General features: G+C 40.8%; 1 protein-coding gene across 1 annotated transcript in view; it reads left to right on the top strand.

The window, feature by feature from the left end:
• The window catches only part of itpr1b (inositol 1,4,5-trisphosphate receptor, type 1b), a 505447-nt gene that overhangs the window by 406771 nt on the left and 79578 nt on the right, over positions 1–19098 (top strand). The window contains exon 58 of the mRNA XM_060835732.1: positions 3087–3247. Within this exon, the coding sequence (XP_060691715.1) occupies positions 3087–3247 (161 nt within the window). The remainder of the gene's footprint in view (positions 1–3086; positions 3248–19098) is intronic.

The raw sequence follows: 19098 nt of genomic DNA, 5'->3' as shown, positions 1-19098 counted from the left end.
GAGCAGAGGAGCGTGAACCTGAATGAGAACAGCAGGACAAATACCTGAGGAATGGGGTCAGTCAGAGTGAACTGGGGGTGAACAGCAGGACAAATACCTGAGGAATGGGGTCAGTCAGAGTGAACTGGGGGTGAACAGCAGGACAAATACCTGAGGAATGGGGTCAGTCAGAGTGAACTGGGGGTGAACAGCAGGACAAATACCTGAGGAATGGGGTCAGTCAGAGTGAACTGGGGGTGAACAGCAGGACAAATACCTGAGGGGATCTAATGCAGGAGGGAAGTATGCGGTAAATGGCAGAATCCTTAGCAGCATCAAAATAGAAGGAGTTAGGCATACAGGTCTACAGTTCTCTGAAAGTAGCAACACGAGTTCCCAGTGTCTGTTGGCTGAGCGATGAGAAAGATGGTGAATAAGATGCTCAAGAAGACACATAGCATCGGTCAAGGTATCAAGTATAAAAATTGGCAACTCCTGTTAGACCTGTTTAGAACTTCAGTTCGATCACATTTGGAATATTGTGTACAGTTCTGGCCACCACTCCACCAGAAGGATGTGGAGGCTTTGGAGAGGGTTCAGAAATGGATGTTGCCTGGTTTGGAGGGTATTAATTATCAGGAAAAATTGGGCAAACTTGGTTTGTTTTCACTTGAATGTTGAAGAAGGTTGAGGGGCAACTTGATGTAAGTTTCCAAAATCATGAGGGACATCCATAGAATGGATAGTCAGAGGCTTTTTCCCCAGGGTAGAAATGCCTAATACTAGGGGATGTCAATTTAATGTAAAAGGAAGTAAGGTTTTTTTACTCAGAGGGTGGTAAAATACTGGAAGGCACTGCCAGAGGTAATGGTGGAAGTAGTTACAAAAGCAACATTTGAAGAGGCATCTTAATGGATATATGAAAAGGCAGGGAACAGATGGATACAGAGCATGTAGAGGCAATAGCTTTTTCGTTAAGAAAGGCCTGTTCCTGTGCTATACTGTTCTTTGTTCTGTTCTCTATGGCAACATTTTTTCCAATCAGAGATCAATTGCCAGCCAATCAGCACTCACCTCATACAGTGTAATTGTTGGTTTTTCCCTTTAAATGGATATTCGTGGGAAATGTCCTGATAAGAGCAAGATGAAAAGTTTTGAGAAAGTCTTTTTTTCAGCAAGCGAAAGAGCTGTTGAACCCTCAAGTGTCAGAGGCTGAGGGGTGACCTTTATAAGAGGTGTGTAAAATCGTGAGGGGCGCAGATAAGGTAAATAGACAAGGTCTTTTTCCTGGGGTGGGGGGGGGAGGAGGGGAGTTCAGAACTAGAGGGCATAGGTTTAGGTTGAGAGGCGAAAGATTTAGAAGAGACCTAAGGGCAACCTTTTCACGTAGAGGGTGGTGCATGTATGAAATCAGCTGCCAGAGGAAGTGGTGGAGGCCGGCACAATGACAACATTTCAAAGACATCTGGATGGGTACGTGAATAGAAAGGGTTTAGAGGGATATGGGCTAAAATGCTGGTAAATGGGACTACTTTATTGAGGATATCTGATTGGTATGGACGAGTTGGACCAAGGGGTCTGTTTCTGTGCTTTATACCTCCTGACTCTTATAACAACTTTTTTACATTTTAAAATCTCATTGAAACGTCTCTGAGGAAGGAGAGCTTCAGATGAGGAAGAAGTCTGAGTGTTCTATTGAATGTGTGGGCTGTTAACCTCCAGTTTGTATCTCTTCCCCTTTCATCCACCATCTCATTTAACAAATGAGTTCAGATGAAAAGGAACAAATGCTGAGAGTTGGAATGGACAGGAAATTCCCTAATTCTGAGGAAGGATCATTGAACTTGAAATATTAACTCTAACTTCTTTCTACAGATGCTGACTGACCTGCTAAGCTTTTCCAGCAATTCTTGTTTTTGGCTGTGAACAAATGCAGGGAATTGGAAATACAACTTGACCACATTGTTTGATTGGGAAAGCTCAAAATAATATATTTGAACAAGAAAAATTGTGTGATACATTCCATGCCCAGGAATTGCCATGTGGGAAACTAAGCTCTCACACTTTAATAATTTCAGTCCGAGACAAAATCTGAATCAGCATTGTCCTTTACTTTACTCTTGCAAGAGGGTGTGATCTTCACTGTCTACAAGGCAAGGGACACACACCGAATTCAATTAATACACGATATTTATATAATTTGGTTTCTTTTTTTTATTTAATTGCTCCTCCCCTGTTTACGTCTTCCACTTCCCTAAGACCGGCACCCATCACTCCTGTTTATCTCTTGCCTTATCCGGCCTTGTCTGTGACAAAATGCTTATTTCTGGCCTCACAAGGCCGTTTGACCTCATCCTGCTGTGGGTCATTGTTAGGCATATCCTTTCCTTAACATTATCTACTCCCTCCATCTATGCCTTCCCCTACCGTACTGATCCTTATGACCCTTTTAATTGGGGTTTGTTCCTGTGTTTCTGTAAAAGTGTGAAACAGATGTTTATACCTATTGTTTGTACAGGCATATCTAGCTTAACTGCCTCCCCTCACAGCAGCTTATCTAGTCGCCTGTAATATCTACCATTGTTTTGCAGTCACGTTTCATTCTTGCATACAATTTTAGCTAATACAAAAACAATTATGTATTTCCTCCACATGGTTTCCATTCTTGTTGACTGAGCTCTTGGCTGAAACAATTACACACTCGTGTGAGTTCATTTACTTTGTATAAGTAATTATAATTGCATAAGTAACACTACTTCACCTATATCCCACAGCCAGAACAGATGCAACAGGGCAGGCTTTATTCATGTAACAGCAGATGTTACACCATCCAACTGTCAGAACAGATGAGCATTGGGTTAAATTATGCTTTTTTTTAACAGTTTCAGATTGAGATCTTGCATTCCAAATTATTTGAAATGCCTGAAGTTGTTATGCATTACTTTGATTGTAAAATCTCTGAACACATGTAAATGTATAATCTTTGAGTAATAGTTCCCCTCAGTCAGAAACTTGTCTAAATGATGATGAGCTGTTTCTGTTTACACTTCACTTTGACACATGTAATTAGTCACAGGTTTGGTAATTAGTTAATTTATTGTTTCTAGGCTTGGAGAGGGATAAATTTGACAATAAGACAGTAACATTTGAAGAACATATCAAGGAAGAGCACAACATGTGGCACTATCTATGTTTTATTGTCTTGGTGAAAGTCAAGGACTCCACTGAATACACTGGGCCAGAAAGCTATGTAGCGGAGATGATCAAGGTTAGTGGCAACTCGACAGTGGTATCACTTTGGTATAAATAAATGTTACAATATTTAGCTATTATTGTTTTAAGAGCCTGTCCAAAGGAATAAAGTGAATTTGATTTTTTGTTTTATATTAAAAAGGGTATTTGCCTTGTTTTATTGTAAGTTTTGCTGTTGTGTGTTCAGCCTTTCTTAGTTTGCCTCAGCATTATCTCTTCCAGCGAATGCTGCTTTTGGCCTCCACTGTGGAATCCTGGCGAATTTACAGGAAATTTTCACAAAATCTGCAGTCCGTGAGCAGGCTGAGTTTGGAGGTGAAGCAAATGTTTTAAGCCTCCAAACAAATAAGTTGGTTTTTTTTTCCCTTCTTCAGTATACTTTTTCCAGATAAAAAGGGGTTTTACTTCCCATTCCACGTTGTCAGAATCACGCCAATTCTGAGTGACAGTGTAAGAAAAATGAAATGAAGTTAATCAAAGAGCTCCAAGGTGTTTGAACCACGGCTTACTGATAATGTGAGGCTCAGAAATGCTGCTGTAGAAAGTTTATTCCTCCAACCGCTCACTCACACCCCATGTTGTTGATTCATTTTTTTTTACCAGTTTGATCTTCTGAAATTCTTTCAGGAAATGATGAGATCTGGCATGGTAAGAGATGTAAATCATGTGGTGAGGTAGTGCAAAGGTACAGAGAAGGCTGTGTAAAACCAACCAATCGGGTTCCCAACTCCAAAGGTGAGGCAATGAACCCTCTCCCTTTACCACTTGATCTTAAGATGCAGGGGCCTATATTGAAGTAGGGAGAAAGAAGCTGGGACTTTGCTCACACTTCAGATTGATCCTGGGTGTTATGCTATGGCCCCAGCAGTGAAAAGACTGGGTCTCCAATTACTTAAGACTCTGTCTTAACAGCTTGCAGAGAGAGACAATATGAGAGGGCACAGAAAGAACTAAGAGGTAGTTCTGGGAATAGAAACTGAGGATTGGGGGCCTGCAGAGAATAAAGGTTGTTACCAAATGATTGGGCCTCTCTTCTGTGAGATTTTGACCTTTTGTGAGCGAGATACCACACATGGTGATTCAATCATGTGTAACACCACAGACGTAGTGCACCATAAATTGAGGCCTGCTTTTCCCAAAGACATACCAAATGTTAATATTTTTAAAATGCACACAGTACCTGATTTTCTGACGGAGGCTGATGGAAAGCGTAGGCCAGGTGTCTGTCCTAAATGAGGATGGTCATTTATTATAACTAAATTATTGCCACAGATATAAATTATTGGACACACACACAAGCAAGGAAAATAGCTTATTAACACAAGAGAAACTGGAAAGTTCATTCATCCCAATTCTGATGATATGATCTTGCTTTGGCTTGCCAGGTCTTTAGTGTTTAACTCTCTTTCTCTGGAAGCTCCCCCTGATTTGTCCAGAATGACTGACTGATTCACTTGGAAGTGTCTCTTTTTTCAGTTCAAAAATCTCAGCTCACAGCAATTGCTGCAGGAAAGGTATCTGGTTTACTTTAAGTTAAAACTGTTCTTTTAACCGCAGAGAGTTGTCAGCTGCTGCTGGTGATAATACAGCACCACTCCAACCCACCCCTGTCTTGTCGATGTCTCTAACTTGTTTCCAGTTCCAACCTGCTCAGTTAACTAAGAACAACTTGTAAACAGCCCCTCGATTCCTCATTGTCTGCACATTGTAGGAACCTGCAGTCACAAAAAATGGATTCCTTGCCCTGAAATCATCCAGGTCAATCATCTTTTTTTTAAAAAAAAACATTTTTTTTCTCATTACAGTCCACAGTTTTTAAAGGCAGAACAAGATCGTGACAGCCCTTACATGAGGGAGGTTTTGGATGTGGTTGGGTTCTTGGGGGGGGTGGATGCTGAGGAGAAGAAATATCTCCAGTTTCAGAAAGAGAGCTGTCTACTTGGACCGTGTAAACTCCACACCCCCTGCCACTGCTGCCGCCACCACCACCACGAACCCTCTATATATTTCTTGTGCTGAGCTAAGCTGCTTTAACACTGTCACATCATCCTCACTCATGAGGATATGGTTGTACCTAAAGTTTTTCCTCCTGTTGGTGAAACTAGGTCATTTCACTAGTAATTCTGAACTGAGGTCGGTTATCTCCTAAGAGGTTTGTTTCACGTTCTCTGGCTGGTATGCTGTATAAATGCAAGTTCTTTTATCAGCAATCTGTTGTATCTTTGAATCTGGCCATGTAGCAAGTTTAATGCAAAAGCTTTGTATTCAAAATTGTAGTTTGTCCACACTTGTATCTGAAAGGTAAAAGTAGAAACAGTCCTGTTTAAATCTGAATTAACTGTCTTATTGTGCAACCAGAGCTCGGTTTCCTATTGTTCCATGTTGTTGCCGGGCAATGGAAAATGAGCCTAATATGTTGGAGTTTGCTTTGTGTTAACTGGGTTGCAGCTAACCGTCTCAAATTGAATTCTGATTAATTTTGAAGGAAGTGTACTATCTGTGCACTGTTATGGCTTTCAGCCTTTTGGCTACTAAATTGAGCTTTAAACACATCGATATCAAAATTGATATACTTTTCTTTCCTCATCTTGTGGAGTCTCGGAGTTGCATTGTTGTTCTAGCATTTGAATGTTTTCGGGTCATCGTTGTACCTCTTCCCTGCTCCTTTTCTGTGGAGTGATGGTTCAGTTAGTTGAGTCAAAAATTGTGCTTTTCCTTTGTTAGCTAATGTTTTAATGTCATCATGTTAATTATTTTAGCAAGGGCTGGAACCTCTTCATTGGGCTTTGGGATGTGAACATTGCTGGCAATCTATTGTCCATCTCTAACTGCCTTTGGAGGCAGTTGCTGTAGGTCTAGAGTCGCGTGCAGGCCAGACCAGATAAGAATGGCAGATTTATTTCCCTTTTTTTCAAAAAAAATAACCAAATATGTTTTTTTTAATGTCAATTGATAGTCTTAGTAACAGTGACCATGAGAGCATCTCTAATTCTAGATGTTTTTTCTAAATTAATTGAATTTAGGAATTAAATTTAAATTCCACTAGCTGTCATGATGGAAAGTGAACCCATATTCCAGAGCATTTACAGTCCTCTGGATTATCCTCCATTGGCATCACCACTACATCACCATTTCCTACTGCATACCTTAATTTCTCTCATACCTTGTAATTTTTCATCAAGTGGAAAATTAATCTCTCTAGGAAAGTTCCATTATATGACTCTCATTTTATAGTGACGGTTTTGTACCAGTTTATGTCGGAATAGGGAAAGCATGCTTCTGCCTCAGCTTCACAAAAGTAACCATTTAGGTCAAGGTGGGGTGTCAGTATTTTCCCCACAAGTTTCAAACTTTGGCATTCAGTATCATAGTCAGTGACACTGTCGCAGTATTGTCGACTCCTTTGTGTGCGGTTGGGGTAAAGGTTTGGCATAATGATGTGGCAAATAGACCATAACACAGGTGGCTTCTTATTTGGACCAACTCTTCATTTTATTCTGTGACTCACTTAAGCGAGCAAGCCCAGCAACAGCATGTATATTTTTAAAATCATTAACCGAGGAACCTCGATTATCCGGCATTCAATTATCTGAATTTCAGATTATCCAAACAAGATCACATGGTCCCAATGCTTGGCTAAACTGTGTTGTCCTATATTCGAATATCTGAGCAAACTACTCCCTGCCTGTGTTGCTTGCTTAATCAAGGTTCATCTGTATACATGTTGCCTAGACACAATGAAGCAAGGTTCAAATCTACAAGGAAATCCCTCCTCAGTATTGCTTCTGTTATAATTGAATGACTTGGGTTGGGAAATGAGGGCTATGTGGAGAGTTATCTGTGCAATGTGGTTTTATTAATTTTTCAATGTCATGTTGATTTATTTTCCTAAGGGCTGACATCTCTTCAGTGGGCTTTGGGACAATATTTATGTTTTAAAAACAAATTTCAATGCTGTTGGGGAAAAGATTGCCCCAAATAACAGCCAATTGTAGATCATTATTTTCTCAAAGTTCGTGCCTTCATGGAATTTAGTTAAACAGCCCTGTGTTGACTGGAAACATAACTCAAGTAGCCAATAGGGAATGGGACAGAGGCGTGAAGAGAGAGAGGGGAAAACTAGTGGTTTCCATTCTATAAATGGGGAGAAACTGTTTCCACTAGCAGGAAGTTAGGTAACTAGAAAATATAAATGATACTTAAGGTGTGTTGCAAATGAACAGGAGAGGGGAGATGGAATGTTTTTAGATGGTGAGCTGTTATGTTCGGGAATATATTGCCTGAAATGATGGTGGAAGCAGATTCAGCTGCTAGTTTTTTTTTAGATTAGATTAGACTTAGTGTGGAAACAGGCCCTTCGGCCCAACAAGTCCACACCGACCCACCGAAGCGCAACCCACCCATACCCCTACATTTACACCTTACCTAACACTACGGGCAATTTAGCATGGCCAATTCACCTGACCCGCACATCTTTGTGACTGTGGGAGGAAACCGGAGCACCCGGAGGAAACCCACGCAGACACGGGGAGAACGTGCAAACTCCACACAGTCAGTCGCCTGAGTCGGGAATTGAACCCGGGTCTACAGGCGCTGTGAGGCAGCAGTGCTAACCACTGTGCCACCGTGCCGCCCATAAGGGAATTTGATAAATAGGGGAAATGTTCACAGGGCCGTAGGAATAGGAGAGCAAGAGTAATTGCTTAGCTCTTTAAAAGAGCAGGCACTGGCACAAGGAACTGAAAGGTTTATTCGTGCACTGTGATTTTGAGAGTAATGAGCAATGGTGTGAATGTTGAACCTTTGTCTGTCCAAAACGTCATGGATTTCTCTGCACTGATGCTCAGCAACACATTTATTTAAAGCATAGTGTTAACGAGGAGCAACCTAACTTGTCTTGTAGTACGTACATTGTGACATCACCGAGGGGGTTTCCACCAAATAGATTTTCAGAAGTGGCTTAATACTGATAGTGATACTTTGAAAGTAACTGCTTATTAATTGCAGCCAGCAGTTGCTTACAGTGTGTGGGTGTGCAGACCAGTTGCTGCAGAACTATGATCTTGAACTACAAAGGCTAAATAAATGTAAACAGTGTGATATGATTTCAAAACTTTCCTGGCTGCAGTGTGGGTTCACCAACACTGTGGAAATGCATCTGTGTATGAAATGCGGTCTTGTTCCATTTGAGATCTGTACCTTCCGGTTAATAGGCTAAGACTTTAACAAAAGCCACTTGTTCTTGATTGGTAGCATTTCAATCAAAGAAAGCATTCTTTTCTACGAACAAGTTGAGAAACAGGCAGGTGCCTGGAGGTGTTTGGATAGTAATGTTGTCCACTAAGTAATGTAAAATCTTTAATAGGTGAGGGTGCAGTTATTCTACCACTACTTCAATTGATGTAGAGAGGTTTCTGAATGCACAAGTGGCAGTATTACCTTGGCCAAACTGCTGATTGAATCCCCAGGAGCACTGAAGCTAGCTTCTGGAAGTACTTTCAAGCCAGCAGTAGTAATCATCCAGTGCATTTAAAATATGCTTCATGTGGTAACTTTAGAGACTCAAAATGCAGTATAACTGCAGTATCTGACAGTTAAATGCTCTTTAATCTTTTTTTCCAATTTTGAAACCCTTCCTCAGAATGCCATTCTATTGTAAAGAAGTGTTTTAAAAACATAATTGTGACCATTTCCTTGGGATCAGTATTGCAGTTGGACTTTGAACATTTGTGTGGTGTTTTGTCTTTGTAAGCGGGATGTTGACCTGTTTAGTATTAAACTTTAGTGGGATATGTTAAATAAAACTCCAAGGGTCAGAAAAGGCGACGACAAAAAAAATCAACTGCCTTGTGAAAATGCTGAGAACATAATTCTCTGTCTGTGTCTTTCTCTGTGTCTGAAAACAATTAATGTTCAGGTAATTAGCTATGACCAATTTCTCAAACTTTGTCCACTGTGAACAGAGATACAAGATTTGCTTAACTTTGAGTTGTCCCAAGCCAGCAGTAGTACTTGCATGTCTGTTTGAATGTTAGCAAGATATGGATGGGAGAGGTGGACAATATAAAAGTCTGATGATTTAAGTAGAGTGATAGTAAGGGGAAGTCTTTTCAGTGATCAGAATTGGGTATTGTGTCCCTCAAAATTAATCTGAGGTCATTTCTATTCATTTTATGTACTATATATAAACTCAGTGATTTGTACAAAACACTAGTTGCTCCAGGCTTATCATCTGCAGATGGTACCAAATTAGATGGTAATGTTGAATATTCAGAAGACCACTGGGAGCTCTGGCAGAATATTAATTTAGATGAGGGAAAAGGTTAACAAGTGACAGAAGGAATCCTGTATGACCAAAGAATTAGTGATGTTTTCTCATTCAAAAGGAACAGCAATAATCCTGAATGATAGTGAATTCCATGCAGTAGAAGATCCGGGGGAGTTGGGACTCCCAGCTAGTTGAGCACCAGTAGTAATACCTGGCTGATAACGCTCCAAAATGAATAAGTCTTTCAGGCAGTGTAAAATACAGAAGTCAAGAGATTATAAGTCTATTTCAAACCTTAAGGTATGGGTGTTGCACTGATATAGTTACACTACAGGCAGGACATGAGCATTTCTTAAAGTTACAAAACAGCTTCACTGAGAACACTACCTGATGTGGAGAAATATAAACACCAAGCATTTCCTATATTCTTTTGTCATCTTAGAGAGGTGGAGTAGGTAAAATATGGACAAGGAAATTTGCTGATTATTGGGCAGTTGGTTAGTCAATGGTAGGAAACTGGAGTGTTATTGAACAAGGAGATCTAGGGATACAAGCTCATAGTTCCTTTTAAAGTGGTTTCACAGGTAGACTGGGTTAGTGAAGGCAGCTTTCTGCGTGCTTGCTTTTATAGGGCAGAGCATTGAGAATATGAGTTGGGATGTCTTGATGCGACAGGACAAGTCATTGGTAAGGCCAGATTTGGAGAGTACTGCATGCAGTTCTGTTCGCCATAATATAGAAAATATGTCGTTAAACTAGAAAGTGTGTAGAGAATAGTTACTAGGATGCTACCTAGGTTTGAGTTATAAGGTGAAGTTGGGTAGGCTAGAGCATAATCTGAGAGGTGACCTTATTGAAGCCTGTAAAATCATGAGAAGCATAGAAAAGGTAGATAACCAACAGCTTTTCCCCATGGTAGGGAAGTCTAAAATTAGAATGCGTAGGTTTAAGGGGAGAGATACAAAAAGGCCCAGAGGAACAATTTGGGTGAGTGTCTGGAGCAGTTGTCAGAGGTAGTGGTGGAGGAGAGTACAATTTCATCATCTAAGAAACATTTGGATAGGTATGAGGGATAAGGGCCAAACACGGGTAAACTATCCAGGATAAAGCAGCCCCCTTGATTGGCACCACATCCACAAACGTCCACTCTCTCCACCATTAACCCTTGTCAGTAATACACACTGCAGCTGCTAAGATGCACAATGGAAATTCACCAAGGTTTCTTAGCTGGCACCTTCCATACCCCCCACCACTACCCGTCCTAAAGTACATGGGCAACAGATACATCACCAATTGCAGGTTGCCCTCCAACCCACTCACCATATTGTGGTGCAAAAATATTGCCTTCCCTTCAGTGTTGCTGAGTCACAATCTTGGAATTCCCTACCTGATGGTATTGTGGGTATGCCTATACCAAATGGATTGCAGCATTTCAAGAAGGTAGCTTTGTTATGACACTGGGTAAAGTGAGTGAATGTTAAAAATGGTTGAATGTGATCAAACTGTTTGCCTAGATTAAGATTAAATACTAACGTGGATAGAATGTGCTGAATAGTTCCTCTGTTGTGATTCATATACCTGCTGTTTGAGGGCAGATCTGAGACTCTCCCTATTGAAGGTGTTCCCCACTGCTGTTGACGTGTTTCCAAATAATTCCATGTGTGTATTCTTTCTAATGTAGTCAGAGATGGGACATAATTTATTTCATGATGGTCACTGCCTTGGGCCATTATGAAAACTCGGTATCTAAAATGATCCAGATCAAATTGGTCCGCTATTATATAAATGTTGAGACCTTCTGATGTAACTGAATAATCAGTAGGTGATATTGGCTGCTGATAAATGAATTTATTCGACTGTATTGGAAAAGTGCTGCACTTTTCAAATCTGATATCTCGACAAACTCAAAGTGGAAGTGATCAGAAGAGAGTTAGAACTACCAAAATACGTGGTGCCCAAGTTGGGTAACTCATGAAATTATTCAGCCTTGTCTTGATGATGTCTTTACAAGCACAGAAATGGACCAGTTTAAATAGATGTACACAAACATTACTGATGACATGATATAAACAAGTAATATTCATAAACTCTCCAATCGTGACCCTGTCTCCTCATGTATATGTGAACATGCAGCAAGACTCCACATACTATCCAGCTAAAATGTCCTTATTTAGCAGTGATGGATGGTTTATATCTTTTCACAACATGCATGTAAATCTCCTCAACACCAATCCTGTGGTGGAACACTTCATGTGATTTCCATTAAGCTGATTAAGGATTGATCTCTGACAAAGATTTGCTAATGACTCCTGAATAAATGATGAATCCCACAGTGGGTAGGTTGTGCCCTCAGAATGCCTTCCCATGCATTTGATTAATTTAGAGAATAACTGAGTTTCTTATCTTTGCTGATGGAGCACTTTCTGATTTGAATTTGCAATTTGTCTCTTGCCTTCACACCTTAATAATTGGCTGCTGGGTTTGAGTCCAGTTTCATATCTTACAGGGCAAGAACTGTGTGTTCTTATTGATCCTGTAGTCTGGTCTAAGCTTTTATTGCCACAGATGTTTTGTACCTTTGTTTAAGCAGCATAGAGGATGACTGTTGCAATGTGGCTCACAAGGAGAGTGCAGTGTTGATAGACAGCCCTCCACTCTGTTGGAGATCTGCTGTTCCTGATGGGTTGAGTAGATTAGCTATGTTTCTAACTAAACACTCAGATTCTGCAAGATTGTGGTTTAGCATTCATGGTTTTGCATGAACACATGATGGATGACAATGTAATACTGCAGCTCAGATTGGTGTAGAGTTGGGTGCTGGGGAGAGTAGATGAGAAGTGAAGGGAGAGCTACATGTATTTCCACACCTCACCATAAACCTTGAATTCAACCAAGCTTGTTTGATGTAGCCATTTACATGAGTGACACTTTATGCAGCTTTAGTTTCCAAGCTTGTGCAATTGTGTTAACATTTAAAATGGTACGTGGTGATAATATTTCAACCAGTTGAGAGTTTCAAAAACTCCCAGACTGCTCTGGAGAATCCAGGAAATAAGACTGGATTAAAGTGTATAAGATCCTGGACCATCTTGACAATGTAGTTGTGGACCGGATGTTCCCACTTATGGGTGAGTGCAGAACTAGGGAATGCTGCTTTTCAAATTGAGGATCTCTCGTTGAGATGAGCAGAATTCTTCCTTATGAGTAGGTTGTGCAACTTTGGGACACTTTGCCTGAGAAGATGGGGTGGAGATGGGTTAATGAATATCTTTTTAAGGCAGGGGTATCGCTCATTTTAGCGAGTTGGATTGGAATGTGGAGTTTCAAACACACACTCGCACACTCTCTCTCTCTCACACACACACACACACACACTCACTCACTCACTCACTCACTCACTCACTCACTCACTCACATGGAATGGCTAACAGACCCGAGAGGCTGAATGACTCACTTTTCTTAATTTGTATGTTCAGGTCAATGCTAAGAGCAATGTTCAGGTAAGAAAAGCATGAGTTCATTACAGAATTACACAATGGTTACAATATCAAAAGAGGCCAGTCATCACCACATCCACACTTGCTCTCTACAACAGCAATTCAGCTGATCTAATTCCCCAACCCTTTCCCTGTTACTCTGTACAGTCTTTTCTTTAATATTTAATCATCAGGTGCTTACCCAATTTCCTTCTAAAAGACACATTTGAATCTCTCCACCTGCCAGTCTGGTTTAAGGCTATCTTCTCGAGGACAGTTCAGTTTGGGCAGTCAATAAACATCAATGTCCGCACATTGTTAAAGACTAGTTGGGGAGAAAAGTCTCATGCACGCTGCTTTCCGGCACACAACAATGTGGTGTGGAAAGCATGTTTCACTGTCACTTTTTTTGGTTCTTTTGCCAATTGCTATAAACCTGTGACCTCTATCCCTCAATTGTTCTGTTTAAGGGAGTACCTTCTCTCTATGGGTGTACCTACACCACATGTCCTGTAGTGATTGAAGATTGATTAAATATTTGGTTTGAATTTTAAAATTTTACAAAAGAAATTGTGGTGGAGCAGCACAGCATTTTGCATCACTGAATTTAATTTTTATTTACCCTCTTTTTCTTCTCCTAGCCAAGCAATTACTAAGAGTCGAATCATACCCAACTTCTAAGATTCGAGCCTGCCTCTGAACCCTATTCTCATCATATTTTTGTCTGAGAGAATCGGAAGGGATCCGGATTTGTGTCCAGTAGTGAAGGAGGGGTGTGGGTGCCAAAGTGGCTAGCACTAGTTCTTGTGGACAGTACCCTACCTCTCAACTTTACCTGAATCTCTCACCTCATAGTCCATGTGTAGGCATTCACCATGTAAATGTTACAGGCAAGCTTCAGGTTCTGTGTCTTGGAGATGGATATTTCAAAACAATTAGCCTTTAATAGAGTAAGCATTCAAATGTAATTTATACTAAAACGCTCACTCATAAAAGTCATTGAAAAAAAATGTGTATCACATCAATTGGCTAATCAGTTTCAAAAGTACACTTGTGCACCAGATGTATTTATAAGAAATCATCAACTTATCTTTGGTATTTATAGGCCATTTGGCCCAACTGATTATTGCCAGTGGGAGAAAGTCAGTGCTTGATTATTGCCAGTGCCTCTTCTCAACACCAACTACTTGCATTTTATGCGTAGCCTCTCACTACTAAGTCTAGCACACTAAACAATCATAAATATGGTACTTCAGGTTGTATTTGACGACATAATTGAGGGGGAGTTAAGCATCTTTGTTGTTAAGGTACATATTCCACCAGTACCACCATTTCCTTGTCCCTGTCTCCAACCAATGACTATATGTACTTCTAAACAGACCATAGAAGGGGTGAAAACACCTCATTTCTTTGGTGACATACTTTAACCAGCACCTCAGAGTTTGACAATGTCACAATTGTCTTTACTTCCCCCATGTGAAGCAAAAAGCGTAAATTCAAGAACTAGGTGGTGTACCTTTCATATCGGAAACCGGACAGCAAGATCAGTCCCAACGTAGACAAGATGGTCTTTGCCATGGGTGCTAGAAGTGTTAGGGCAATGTGACAATCCCATTCTGTGGACCAGCATAAATCTGACAGATTTATTGATTTAAAAATTTAGAATTTGGTGAGGATGACCAGATTATTTCCTTGAGTGCAGGAATGATTGATTGTTATTGATTGGTATCAGCTGCTGTTTCACCGTTGCAGCTGGATGCTTTAAAAATTACTTCTAACAATTCTAACCACCAGGACTCGAGGTAACTTTTAAAAACTGTGGCATGACTTGTTAGATTAGATTAGATTCCCTACAATGTAAAAACAGGCCTTTCGGCCCAACAAGTCCACACCGACACTCTGAAGAGTAACCCACCCAAACCTATTTCCTTCTGACTAATGCACCTAACACTATGGGCAATTTAGCATGGCCAATTTACCTGACCTACATATATCTAGACTGTGGGAGGAAGCCAGAGCACCCAGAGGAAACCCACAAAGACACTGGGAGAATGTCTGTGTGGAGTTTGCACAATCACCCAAGGCTGGAACCGATTCTGGTGCTGTGAGGCAGCAGCGCTAACCACTGAGCCACCGTGCCACCCCAGAGTTAAGAGTAGACCTATACTCTGTCATTGTCCAGTAGGGAAACATAACATGTTTGTGGGTTTGGACTAGGCGGACTGTTAAGACAGTGTGAAAAGGTACTTGATTTCTTGCAAATAAAAACACTAGGCTGGAGTTGAGAAATTGTTATTGACTGATATCAGTTGCTATTTCACCATTGTAGCTGGATTCTTTTTAAAAAAAAAAAATATTTTTGGCTTCTGATAAGTTCTGATCTTTAAAATCACTATTGTTGACTTTTAAAAACTATGTGGAATGACATGTTGGATATGACTATATTTTCATCTGAGTTGTGAAATTATAATTCAACCGTGGTCCATTTTGATTGTGTCTGATGTTTTTGCATTTGATGTTGTGGCCATTTCAGAGGGGACGCCTTACTGGATCTGTTACTTGGTAATGAGCCAGGCCAGGTGTTGGATTTAGTGACAGGTGAGCACTTGGAAGAGAATGACCATAATTTGGTTACGTTTAGTGATGGAAAGGGATAGGTACATGCCACAGGGCAAGAGTTATAGATAGGGGAAGGGCAATTATAATGCGATTAGGCAAGATTTAGGATGCATAGAATGGGGTAGCAAAATCCAGGGGATGGGGGCAATCGAAATGTGAAGCTGGTTTAAGGAACAGGTATTGTGTGTCCTTGATAAGTATGTCCCTGTCAAGAGGGAGGAAGTGATAAGGTAAGGGAACCATGTTTTACTTTAAAAAAAATTGTATCTCTTGTTAAGCGGAAAGAGGAGGCTAATGTGACATTGAGATGAGGTGTTTCAGATGAGGCAATGGAGAGTTATAAATTCGCTAGGCAGGATTTAGAGACAGTTAAGAAGAGCAAACAGAGGATATGAGTAGTAGAATAAAGGAGAACTCTTAAAGCTTTCTATAGATATGTGAGGAATAAAAGGATGACCAGGGTTGGAATGGGGCCAGTCAAAGACAGAAGTGGGAAGTTGTGTGCGGACCCTGTCGAGACCAAAGAGGTGCTAAATGAATATTTTGCATCTGTTTTCACTCTGAAGGAGAATGTTGTAGAGGAGAAGACTGAGATACGTGTTATTAGATTAGGAAGGATTGAGGTTAGTAAGGAGGAGGTGTTATCAATTCTAGAAGGTGTGAAAGTAGATAAGACCCCTGGGCCGGATGAGATTTATCCAAGACTTCTCCGGGAAGCTAGGGAGATGATGGCGGAGCCTTCGGCCTTGATCTTTGAGTCATCATTGTCTACAGGTTCAGTTTCAGAGGACTAGAGCATTGCAAATCTTATGCCCTTGTTCAAGAAGGGCAGCAGGGGTGATCCAGGTAATTATAGGCCTGTGAACCTCATCAATTGTAGGAAAAGTTTTGGAAAGGATTATAAGAGAGGATTTATAATTATCTTGCAAGCAAAAATTTGATTGGAGATAGTCAACATGGTTTCATCAAGGGCAGGTTGTGTCTCTCAAACCTCAGTGTTTTGACAAGGTGACCAAGCAAGTAGATGAGGGTAGAGCAATTGACGTGGTGTACATGGACTTCAGTAAAGCCTTTGATAAGGTTCTACATGGTAGGCGTTTTGAGAAAAAGGAGGCACGGGACTTAACAATTGAGGGTGACTTAGCCAGTTTCTGATCCAAACTGTTGTTTTCTGTAAGAAGGCAGCAAGTGGTGGTTGATGGAAAATATTCACCCTGGAGTCCGGTTAGTAGTGGTGTGTTACAAGGATCTGTTTTGGACCGCAGCTGTTTGTCATTTTTATAAATGACTTGGACGCAGGCATAAGTGGATAGGTTAGTAAGTTTGAAGATGACACTCAAGTCGGTAGACAGTGTGGAAGAATGTTGCAGGGGGACTTGGATAAACTGCAGAATTGGGTTGAGAGGTGGCAAATGGAGTCCAATGCAGATAAATGTGAGGTGATTCACTTTGGGAAGAATAACAGGAAGATGGAATACTGGGTCAATGGAAAGATTCTTGGTAGTGTGGATGTGCAGAGGGATCTTGGTGTCCATGTACATCCCTGAAAGTTGCCACCCAGGTGGTTGGTGCTGTTAAGAAGCCATATGGTATGTAAGGTTTTATTAGTAGAGAGATAGACTTCCAGAGCCATTTTGTCATGCTGCAACTGTACAAAATGCTAGTGCAACCTCACTTGGAATATGGTGTACAGTTCTGGTCGCCTCATTACAGGAAGCATTGGAAAAGATGCAGAGAAGAGTTACCAGTTGAAGGGAAGGTCTTACAAGGAATGGCCGAAAGATTTGTTTGCATCTGTTTTTATTGGAGAGAAGGCAGCTAAGAGGGGATTTAATAGAGACATATAAGATGAACAGAGGATTAGATAGGATGAACAGTGAGTTTCTTTTTCCTTGGATAATGTCGTCAGTATGGATGGGGGGTATAGCTGCAAATTGTGGGGTGATAGATTTAAGACAGATGTCAGAGGCAGGTTCTTTACTTAAGAGTGGTAAGGGCATGGAATGCCCTACTTGCCAATGTAGTTAACTCAGCCATATTAGGCGGATTTGAACAGTCCTTGGATATATCTATGGATGATGATGGGATAGTGCAGGGGAACGCTCTTAGATTAGTTCACAGGTCGATGCAACATTGAGGGCCAAATAGGCCTGTTCTGCGCTGTACTGTTGTGTTCTATGAAGCATTTTATAAATGGAACTCTATCTTTCCTTTGCTGTTCATGGCACCAAACTGTCTGCAAGAACTGTAGAGATGTCCTCACTGGCAACATGTGGAGTGACATTTGTTTTCTGTAAATGGTGGACTGAACAGCACTTCAAATGAGGTTACTTTGAATGACATTTGATTTCTGGTGCACTCATCAGAAGTTATTGAACATGATGTTGAGTCCTGAAGGCTGCAGGGTTCTCAAGCAGAAGATGAGAGTCTTCCAGATTGCACTCAGTCTCACTGTAGGTCCATGTTGCACCTTTTGCAATTACATTGTCTGTTTACCTCTTCCCTTCTCCCTCCCTCCCTCATTATCCAAGGCCCCAGAAGTACGTTCCAGGTGAAGTGGTAGTCTACCTGCACTTCACTCCAAACTAGTTTAGTTTATTCGCTGCTCACAATATGATCTCCACAACAATGAGACGACGAAACGCAGGCTGTATGACCACTTTGCAAAGCACCTATGTTCTGTCCGTGAGAAAAAACCCAAGATTTCAATTGCCTGCCACTTCAACACCCCAATGTATCCCCGGCCAACACATCAGCCTCAGGGCTACTGAAGTTCATCCAACATTTGTCCAAGTTGTCATCCAATGCCATCTGAAATGCCTCAATTGAATATGTCTCTACATGCCTCCAGGCAGTGCAGTCCTTACCCTAACCTTTAGCTGAATGACAAAGCTTTTTCGCACTTCACCCTGGCTGCTTTTGCAGATCATTTTAAATCTGTGCTATCTTGTCCTTGTTCCTGTTTATGAGCAGGAACGATTTCTCCCTGTTTACTCTATCCAGCTGTTTAATGAGGATTTTGATGCAGGTTTACCTCTTTTTGAGAACAATGCCATCTCTGTACTATCAGCTGTATCGAGCCAGGTGGTAATATCTCCAGTAGTGTTGTGGTTACTTTGCAGCAAGGACAGCACAGAAATTTGAGAATTTAAAGGTCGTCATGATTTAGTTTTTGAGTATTAACTAAGTAAACTAACAAATTACTATAATAATGACTGAATTCTTTTGAGCCCTGAGACTAATGGCCTTCCCTGAAAACTTCCCTGGCAAAGACGTTTTAATTGGTCATTTGGGAAATGCGAGAGTTGCACATCAATCTGCAATATTACTTTTCAGCTGGGAGGCCAGGATAGTAAAACTACACTTGAAGTAAAATCCCATGATTGTATCATCACCAAGATTTTGAAACTGAACACTCTGATTTCTTCTCTTTTTGGTTTCAGATTTTTCTGTGGGAACATCACTTTCTAATCACACTTTAGAAGCTTAAACGGGAAAATATGA

The sequence above is a fragment of the Hemiscyllium ocellatum genome, chromosome 14 (assembly GCF_020745735.1).
Source record: "Hemiscyllium ocellatum isolate sHemOce1 chromosome 14, sHemOce1.pat.X.cur, whole genome shotgun sequence".
Lineage (NCBI taxonomy): Eukaryota > Metazoa > Chordata > Chondrichthyes > Orectolobiformes > Hemiscylliidae > Hemiscyllium > Hemiscyllium ocellatum.
Note: the sequence above shows the minus strand (reverse complement) of the source record. Positions and strands in the feature narration are given on the sequence as shown.